We start from the raw sequence: 10,845 nt of genomic DNA on the forward strand, positions 1-10,845 counted from the left end.
ACATACACGTACACACACACACACACACATGACAGGCTTCTTTCAGTTTCTGTCTACCAAATCCACTCACAAGGCTTTGGTCAGCCTGAGGCTATAGTAGAAAACATTTGCCTAAAGTAGCACACTATGGGACTGAACCTAGAACCATGTGGTTGGGAAGCAAGTTTCTTATTTCTTTATTGCCCACAAGGAACTACACATAGAGGGGACAAACAAGGACAGACAAATGGATTAAGTCAATTACATCGACCCCAGTGCGTAACTGGTACTTAATTTATCGACCCTGAAAGGATGAAAGGCAAAGTCGGCCTCGGTGGAATTTGAACTCAGATCGTAACGGAAGACAAAATACCGCTAAGCATTTCACCCAGTGTGCTAACGTTTCTGCCAGCTCGCAGAAGCTTCTTACCACACAGCTACATATCCATAATTACCTGTGTGATGTAGATAATCTTGTGCAATGGATGTAACATCTGCAGTATTGGATCACTGATCTGCCGAACCCGAGATGGAGAAATTGTGACGGTTGCAGTTGAGGTTGAAACTGAGTAACTGTTAGCTGAAATATACAACAATGAACATGGACTATGGTTCAATTCTCAATCAATCCACAGAAAATAACATTTTCTTTAAAATACCAATTTGAATTAAATAATAGGCATTATATTAAAAATTTCACTGAAAAATCTACCATATGTTAAAATATTTTTTAAGCTATTAAAAATAACCAAATTGTTAAAGAAATACAACAAAAAATTTCACTTACAAGGACGTTGTACTCGAAGATTGTTTGGGGAGGAACGAGAATAATTTTGGTTATTCCTGGAATCATCAAGTTTCAAAACACCGAAATGTCCATTCTCTGCAGATGAACAGGAAGTTGGAACTAATCCATTTGGGGAACAATAACCTGTGGTGGTGTCTGAAATATAAGGAGATTACAATAAAAAAAAAGAAGAAAGAATGAGAGAGAAAGAGTGGGAGAGAGAGAGAGAGAGGGAGAGAGAGAGAAGGAGAGAGAGAGAGAGAGAGAGAGGGAGAGAGAGAGAACCTATCATTTACTTATTTCAGTTATTGGACTGCAACCATGCTGGGGCACTGCACTGAAGGGTTTTAGTTGAACAAATTGATTCCGTTACTTATTTTCTAAAGCTTGGTAGTCAATCTATTGATCTCTTTTGCTGAATCACTAAGTTACAAGAATGTAAACAAACTAAATCATTTGTCAAGCAGTGGTAGGACACATACATACACATGCACACAATTATATATACTTACTAGCAGAAATAGCCAGTGTTGCCTGGGTTAAAGAGAATAATTAAATTTAAAAACACCATCCAGATTATGCAGGTCTCAACTGCAAGTGATTGAGATACCGACTTTGAATTATATATATACCCCGAAAGGATGAAAGGCAAAGTCAACCTCGATGGAATTTGAACTCAGAAAGTAGCGCTGAGCATTTCGCCCAGTGTGCTAACGTTTGTGCCAGCTTTCCTAGGGATCATCATGATGACTACGATGGCAATGACGATGATGATAGTGATGCTGAAGATGATGGCTGTGATGACGACAATGACAATGATAAGAAGGTGGAGGTGGAACGATTGTGATGATGACAGTGATGATGAAGATGATGGTGGTGGTGGTGATGATGATGATGACAACGTCGATGATGATGATGATGATATTACCTGTGTTTGGAATAACCAATGAAAGCTGGGCTGGTTTATCGGTCTGTTGGTGTTTCTCAGGACCCCTCTGTACAATGGGGGCCAGGGTAGAGGGGTGGTGGGGAGTATTGCCAACGTTGTCGTCATCACAGCTTCTTCTAGTATTGTCCTCTGTAACGCACACCACCGTAATACTATCTGGTGTTTGAGCTGCGTCTACAGATGCAGACGACGAAGAACTGAAGCTGACAGCATCAATTCCATTACAAGAATCCATCTCTGCCTCACTGATATCATCAGTGGTCGGCTTCTTCAGAGCTGAAGAGTTGCCATGGTAACTCAAGTACAGCTCTTCTTCGCTGGTCCAAGTATCTGGAAAAGGATATTGTAGAATAATCATGATGATGATGATGGTGATGATGATTATGATGATGATGAGATAGATTACAACAACAATGGTGATGGCAACAATTATGATGATTGAGGACAATGATAACACTGATGATGATGATGATAATGATGATGATGATGAAGTCACTGATCCTTTCTACTGAAATTTTGAGGCCAGGTGTTAGTCAATTATATCAATCCCAGTACTCAGCTACTACTTATTTCTTATTTATTTATTACCCACAAGGGGCTACTCACAGAGGGGACAAACAAGCGGATTAAGTCAATTATATCGACCCCAGTGCGTAACTGGTACTTATTTAATCGACCCCGGAAGGATGAAAGGCAAAGTCGACCTCGGCGGAATTTGAACTCAGAGCGTAGCGGCAGATGAAATATACCGCTAAGCATTTCGCCCGGCGTGCTAACGCTTCTGCCAGCTCGCCGCTACTACTTATTTCATCGATGGAAGACAATGTCAACAATGATGATGATAATGCTGATGACAATAAGCTTGATGAACAACCTCTTAATTACACCAATGACGATGATGATGATGATGGTGATGTGATGACGATGAGGATGGTGACAATGATAACACTGATGATGATAAAGATAACAACAATGATGGTGACTGATGAACATGATGATAAGGAGACGAGGTTGGTAGGCAACAAGACTGATGGACAATCCTTCAATAACATTAATGCCAACGATGATGATGATGATGGTGATATCATCACTGATGATCATAGAGATAATAACTAGCAACAATAATGATGTTTATGTTAATGACAATATTAAGGATAAAAATGATGAGATGAGGATGAGGATGATAAAGCTGAGATGATGATAATGATGATGATGATGTTATTATAATGGATAACATGATGATAACAGAAACAACAGTGATAAAAATGATGATGACAAAGAAAACGATGATGACCTCACCTTGATCTTCTGTTTCTGTGACGTTGTCAAATGAAAATGGTTCCTTTTTGCTGTTACCTTTATTGTCGTTATAGTCGAGCTCCACAGAATAATCGTAATCACCTTCCTGTAATAAGTTGAACATTAATGTAAAATGCCTGGTGAAGAGGGCGATTGCGGGGGGTGGGCAGGTGGGTGGGCAGGTGGGTGGAGGAGCAGGTTGACTTGGAAGATATTTTTGATGTTCTTCTTGTTTTTAACCCCACCAGTAAAACCTTCCGCCACACAATAAATCTCCATCCCTACCACTGACATCATTTGAGTTTTAATAAGTGATTCCATCCATCCCTCCATCCAACTATCTTCTCTTCCCACTCACTATTCCTGTGGGTGGGGGTAGAGTCCTTAGGTACCTCCTCCACAAGGTCCTATCAGAAGCAACTGTCATTAGATTTTCCGGCTAGATTCGCAAGCAATGAGCAACCGAGACCATGGACATTACCCAACCATCTCATTCTTGGTCAACCTCTATGTTGTTGTCTCTGAAGGGTCTGAACTAAATAATTATATTTATCTCAAGAGTTACACAAATCTGTACGGTTTGTTGTTGTTTTTGTTGTTGTAGTTTATTAACAGGTGAGCTTGATCCAACAAACCTAGAATCAAAGAAAGTGGTTCCAGCCATGACCATAGGTTTGGGCAATCAATTGCTTTTTATTTGGAGATAGTATATCCATTATCATTATTATCATCATCACCATTAACAACAGTGACAGCAGATCTATGAGTAAAAGCAGTCCAACCATGACTGTCCCCTTTTTGTTTTATTTCAGACATAGTATATCTAGGATTATATTATTGAAAGAATCCTTTTAATTTAATAAGGTGGTAGGATGTTGATTTAGGAGAGATTTGACTACTATTTCTAGTAGATCAAGTGACCACAGAGAGGCTTGCTCATCACTGAGGATGGTAATGTAATGTGAAACATTATGGTTAGTTCTGTTCAATAAGACAAATCTATGCTGACATAGATCAGAAGGAAATTTTTTTTAGTGCAAAGTGATTTCTACCTATAATGAAAGTGTCACACATTGTAAATCTCTTTACAACACAACAATTCTTGCAGGTCTACATCTATCTCTAAGCCTTAATGTACAGCATGTTATAGGATATTTGTGAGTGGTTGACCTCATTTAGACAATATAACAATTAATTACCTTTTCTTCCCGAGAACTGGAAGAAGGGTCACTGAAATGGTTCAAGTGTTCTTGAGAGGCAACAAATAGCTTCTGGTAATTCTGTTTATTGCTGACAGCTTCAAAGAAGTATCTAGAAAGAGAATGAACAGTTAATCAATTAAACAAGTGAATATCAGATATACACTATTTATAGCAGCAAGAATAGTTGCTGCTGCTGTTTTTTAACTCCAGGTCAGCCTTGATTAATCATATCAGCATTATTGATTTAATGTACACTTTTTCATGATTGCATGGGTTGGACGGAATCAGTTGAGGCAGATTTTCTATGGCTCAATGTCCTTCTTATCACCAAACCTCACCTGTTTCTAAGCAAGAAATATTTCCCAATGGCTGGACATGTTTTATAGGAGAGTGGAAGTGAATAACACCTCATGTATGAGAGTGACACTTGTTTGCAAATATCACCAGATGTGAAGACAAAGAGGCACAAATGCACACACGTGCACGCAGTTACGTATATACATACACATATATACATATGATGAGCTTCTTTCAGTTTCCGTCAAGCAAATCTATTCACAAAGTTTGGCTGACTCTATGGCAACAGTTGAGGACACTTGGCCCAAGATGCCATGCAGTGAAACTGAACATGAAACCACATGGTTGGGAAGCAAACTTCTTAACCGCATAGCCATGCCTGCATCTATATAGAATATATAAACTAAAAATATAGCATTAAGATAAACTTTAACCAAAATGTTATTTCTACTCACTTCTGCGTCCGAGAACGTTCCTTTTCCAGTTTTCTCTTCAAGCTGTTCTCACGAAGCTGAAGGCAGTCGATGTGAAGGAGCATTTTGTCTGATATTAGTGCTGTCAGTTGGTATACATCTGGTCGATCTTCGGGTTTCACCGAGAGGCAACTGGTCAGTAATATAATACAATACCCATACATAAAGGAGGAATCCAAATCCAACAGAAACAACAGCAGCAACAATAACAACAACAACAACCAGTAACAGGCTTAGCCAACAAAGGAGCCTCTTGTAAAGATGGTGATGATAATGAGGGTGAAGATAGCAATGATAATACAGGGTGTGGCAGAAATACCTCCTACATTTTAAACTTTAACCTATGTGTTGCTAATGAACGTATGCAAGTGCCAAAGATGCTTTCATTTAGCTAATGGCCAAAAACAGTAACCCTTTGTTTAAACAACGGTAAAATTAATTTTTCACAAATGTTGTTTCTTTTTCCTTTTGTCAACCTTTGAAATGTGGGAGGTATTTCTGCCGCAGCCTGTAATGGCAGTGATGATGATGATGATAATGATACTGATGATGGTGCTGTTGCTGACAATGAGGAAGAGGATAGGAGCAAGGGGAGGGAAAGCATAGGGAGGAAGAGGAAGGGAAGGATGGAGAAGAGGAACCAGACATAAGAAGAGTGATTTTTCTTTGATGTTGAGCTAAGGAGATGTCTGTAATGAAGGCCATGAAATCCACAACAAATCTTCCATACCTTGAGATCACTTGTAACAACTGTGCTGAGTACAGTTTCTCAGGAACTGGTTTGTAGTCTGCTTCTACAATCTGAAATATATAATTCAACAATAACAAAAGTTTAAACATACATAAGGTTAGTTTCCTCAAAAACTATTACTAAAATATCTTCCCCTATCTCACTTGTACTATGACTAGCCTATATATACCCAAATAATTGCTTCTAATTTTGGTACAAGGCCAGCAATTTTAGGGGGAGAGGCATCTTGACAATTACATAAATCCCAATAGTTGACTAGTGTAGGGTACTGTCCATGGATTGATAACAGATGAACTGTAGACAGGAAGTTCACTGTGGGCTAGCTAGTGAGCTGGTCCACACAGAAGGGACCATTGCTTAACCATTAAGCAAAATAAGCATGTACTTAGGGCATCAAGGGAAGGAAGGGGCACCACAGAAATGGTAAATGGTTTACAACGCAAAAGAAACCACTTTAAACTTGCTAAAATAATATTCTCTACAAAGTATAGAAGCAGACGTTTTGTGTAAGATTACTTTTGAGAATCTGATCAAAGAGGAAACTTTTCAAATATAAATAAAGTGGAAGTAGACAAAAATAAACATTATTTTCCATCTTATTGCTAGTTTTGTTTTATTTTGAAAAGTAAGAATTTATTTTATGGTTTATTATTACTTACATTTCAAATTATATAAGGAGACACCAAAATCTTTTTAGTGCTTAGGGTTCATCACAAAGAACAGAATAAGATAGTTTAAATAATTTAGTCATGGATACTCTAAAATAGATAGAATGATGGACAGCTAGAAAGTCTTTATACACAGGTGTCTGCTGGATCACACCTGACCTGGGGTTAAACAATACAAGCAATGAAAATGAGGAAGTCATTTAGACAATTTCAACTGACCTTTTTGGCAAGGGTCAACATATTTGTGGAGAAAAATGGTGGTTGTAAAGTACACATTTCATAGACAATACACCCCAGAGCCCAGATATCAGTCTTCTCACCATAAGGATCATTTTTGATAACTTCAGGGCTGTAAAAAAAACACACACAAAAAAAAACTATCAGAAAAAGGAAAACTGAAAAAGAGTTCAACAACTGGACACATAAGGCCTGAACAAAAGATGGGATGGTCATGGCTAGAACACCTTTCCTCATAGGTATACTCAATCAAACTCCATCCTCTAACCCACAGAATTACTGTTTCCACTTACACTGACTTTCAACTACTACTGTCATGGCCTCTGCTTCTCGTACTTTCATCCACACTCAGGCATTCACATCTCTCCTACTCACATCATCCTTATTGTATCCACCACCTCTAGACCCTTATATTAACCCTTATCTTCAGTTCTTCTTTCCCAGAATGTTGGCCTTATGGAATTCCCATCTGGCATATGTTTTTTTGCAGCTGTCATCTTGCATCTATCCACTAATAAATATTAACTGCATCAATTTCACAAAACTTTGGGGGAACTCTGAAAACCAAAGACACAGCCCCTTTCTCCAGAACAAACAATTACATTTTTTTTAACTCTTTAAGTCAGAGCTGAAATGGGGTTTAAAAAAATAACAACTGGAGGAGATGAAAAACAAAAGAAAATAAAAATAGGAAAAAAACAGTAATATGTGAGATATTTTAAAAATTTAATGCAGTGAGAGAAGCAGGTTTGAACACTTGAAGGTTAGGCCAGTGAATCAGTAGGTTAACCACTGAGTCACAGTCTGTTACAAGAAAAGGGAGAAAGAGTGTAAGGTAGATTTACCATGAATAAAGGATTGTGCCAACAACAGAGGTCATCTCTCTTTGTTTCCCTTGGTTGTGCTTAGCAAGACCAAAGTCAGCTGTGGAAGTGATATACAAGACAAGATGTTATAGGAAGCTATAACTCCAGTACACACACACACACACACACACTTGAAAAATGCACATGTGTGTATAATTAATTATATGTAAAAAAAAATGTTTATAAAAGCACTTTAACTCGGATCTGATGGAAAAAATATTTGTGTAAATGCTTTTCACTGTTTTCAGCTTTCCAAACACATTATTTAATGATAATCTTTTAGAAGTTATTTTTCATTATTAATAACTTTTCATTTTAGAACATCTTTTTTTCAAATGCTGTGACTGTATCAAAAAATTTTTCTAAAAACTTATGTATATGTGTGTGTGTGCGCGCATCTGCATGTGTCTGCATAAGTGCATGCACTGGAAACAGAAACAGCTGTAAAATCCAAGTCAAAATAAAGTTACATGCATGAACAGAGATTGGTGGGTTTCTCTTAGTAAATGTAAGATGGAGGGCTGCATGAGATCTGTGCAATGCATGGTTGCCGTTAGTGATGGTCAGGGTGTACATATAAATGTTTATACATATATGATGGCAGCAGCTCAGCTTTGATCAGTGCCATTACTCAATTGTTCCCTTAACCTTTTAGCACTTAAATTACTGTTAAATATAGTGCTTATTTATTCACATTGTTTTGAATTAACCATGCGTTAACTTGTAGCTTCAAAACTTTGAGGGGACGATAGTTACTTTTAGAATGACATTGTAGGGTAGGTGTGAGAGACTGGATCTCACTGGTTTGAACACAAAGCAAGTTGAATATTTGCACTGGCTATGGCTGGTTTAAATTCTAAAGGGTTAAACATTCATTTGCACTGAGATGGCAACAATGGGCATTTTCGCAACAGGTGTTAAGAGAGTCTACCATTCATGCTGAATTTTTCATTGAGTGTCCTGCTTTTCTCATCTGTGGTCACCCATAGCATCCAGCACATAAAAGAAATGTTAAAAATCAAGTGATGCCAGTGCCTGAAGCTTTTTAAAGTGAGTAAACACTTTGTACAGGGCCTATCCCATTCTGCAAACAATGTATGAATTTGCTCCAAATGAAGACCTACATACATATATGTATGCATATTTTAGGGTGTTAGGAAAGACATTTAGCTGTAGAAATTATACTAAATCTGACATTGAGGCTTGGTACAGTCCTACAGCTTGTCGATCCTGTCAAAACATCCATCCCATGCCAGCATAAGCTGGATGTTTTGACAGATGTTAAATGATGATGGCTTACATATAATATATATATGTGTGTATCCAAAATTAGGGAATGGAGTAGATAAAACCCAGGCTACATATGTTTCATAGCTAGCAGAACCTCAGAAGTAGTAATTACCCAAACAATGGGTAATCTGCTAGCTACTCATCAGGCCAAAGATATTCGCACATCACATACACAGCAATCCCAGCTGCTAATCATAAACTATAAAATAACTTTATAGTTTATCGGTAAACCACTATTGTTCCTGAAAGTTGTTTTTTAATATCTTCTACAGACTGTTTGAAGCATACTGACTTCCTACACCTTGATCCTTGGATCTTACCTTTATATATATATAAAGTCATTTATTCGGTGAATTATTGTTGTTTTTAGATATTTAAGAACACTTAAATTCATCCCCCATTCTCACATGTATTATTAGCAGATTGACCTTGCTCAGATTTGCATGATGCTGAGCCTTCATCAGTCTCCATATTCCATAGCACGCAACAGCTTATCTTGCTGATATCCAATGTCATCTGTTAACTGACTGACATATATCTTCACAAGGTGCCCAATGTGATTTTTGACTGTCAAGGTGTCCAAAGGAAGATATCTCTAACCAGCTCACACACAGCTGTTATCATTCTATCTGCCTGTACAAATTGCTATTACTGTTGTTGTGTAGTCCTGGTCTTCTCACATGGAGCAGACCTATCACACACATGCAGTCAGTTAAATAACTCACTGCCATTCACAAATATAATGGCTTCACATACACCATAACGCTAAGACCTGTGCTTCACATTCTATATACAGGACAGTGTGCATTGCTATCGGAATTCACTGCTTTTTCTCCACTCCCCAGTCTGTTCTTGAATGCTGCTGTTGTCACAGATGACTGATTAATCAAGCCAGACCTCCAAATATTTTCACTAAACCCTTAGTCCATTAACAAATGCTGGCTGACAAGGATTACACTCTCAAGTCTTACAAATTTTTAAGACCTCAGTCAATATTGGGTATAACAAATCCATAAAAAAGAGTGACATTCATTGGAACAATAACTGAACAAGACATCAATAAACATGTAAGATAACCAACATGAACTCACTGACAGTAACACGGTCCTGTTCACCAATCATAATGTTGTTGGGGGTTAAGTCTCGATGAACAATTCCCTTCTCTTTATGCAAATATCGTAATGCAAGTAGCATCTGTTAATGTACAAGCATTTACACACAGGTCATTATATGTGTATACACAATTAACTGAAACAGAACTGGATGCATAAGGCTGGGACAAAAGATGGAATGGTCACTTTCGACCATAGGTATTATGCTCAATTACACTACACCCTCTGACCTACAGAATTACAGCCTACCCTCTTTTTGACTACCATGGCCTCTCCTTCAGCTTTCCATTTGTTTCTGTGTGCATGAAAGTCAAAGGAGCATACACACATACACACACACACACACACACACACACAGCTACTGGCATGCTGCTGTGGAGTTAAGAAGTTTGCTTCAGAACCATTGGTTTCAGGTTCAGTTCCACTGTATGAAGGCTAGCAGGTTGAAACATCAAAGTCACTGCCACCACTCCTGTTAAATAATAAATATGTACTCAGCAAAAAGTATTGAGTAATCCTTCAGTTTAATGTAGAATTGTTTTTATTATAACTTGACATAAAAACAAACATTAATACACACTCACACACATATATGGGACGAAGCAGTAAGAAAGGATCTTCAGATGGATGTTGGGCCTCACAGAGGGGATGACAAGAGACTGATACTTCTAGTAGTTTGATGTGCTTGAGAAGACACATCAAACTAAGTGAAATTGCATCCCTCTTCAGCTGAGTAATCCTAATCTTGAGGGCTTGTGTGTACTGGTGTCATGTAAAAAGCATCCATGCTGGTGCCACATAAAAGCACCCATGGTGGTGCTGTGTAAAAGCACCTAGTACACTCTGTAAAGTGGTTCATGTTAGGAAGGGCATCCAGCTGTAGAAATCATACCAAAACAGACATGGAGCCTGGGCAGCTCTTCAGCAGGCCAGCT

At 38.1% G+C, this 10,845-nt stretch overlaps 1 protein-coding gene across 1 annotated transcript in view; it reads right to left on the reverse strand.

Annotated features, from left to right (window-relative positions):
* LOC106884071 (serine/threonine-protein kinase Nek10) overlaps positions 1-10,845 on the reverse strand; it is a gene marked incomplete at its 3' end in the record, with an annotated part of 42,567 nt that overhangs the window by 4,114 nt on the left and 27,608 nt on the right. The window contains exons 20-29 of the mRNA XM_014935289.2: positions 9,890-9,992; positions 7,488-7,566; positions 6,625-6,754; positions 5,717-5,787; positions 4,969-5,118; positions 4,214-4,325; positions 3,015-3,120; positions 1,695-2,045; positions 767-922; positions 435-559 (exon numbers count right to left, since the gene is read on the reverse strand). Of these exons, the coding sequence (XP_014790775.2) occupies positions 435-559; positions 767-922; positions 1,695-2,045; positions 3,015-3,120; positions 4,214-4,325; positions 4,969-5,118; positions 5,717-5,787; positions 6,625-6,754; positions 7,488-7,566; positions 9,890-9,992 (1,383 nt within the window). The remainder of the gene's footprint in view (positions 1-434; positions 560-766; positions 923-1,694; positions 2,046-3,014; positions 3,121-4,213; positions 4,326-4,968; positions 5,119-5,716; positions 5,788-6,624; positions 6,755-7,487; positions 7,567-9,889; positions 9,993-10,845) is intronic.

Source organism: Octopus bimaculoides, chromosome 18 (assembly GCF_001194135.2).
Source record: "Octopus bimaculoides isolate UCB-OBI-ISO-001 chromosome 18, ASM119413v2, whole genome shotgun sequence".
Lineage (NCBI taxonomy): Eukaryota > Metazoa > Mollusca > Cephalopoda > Octopoda > Octopodidae > Octopus > Octopus bimaculoides.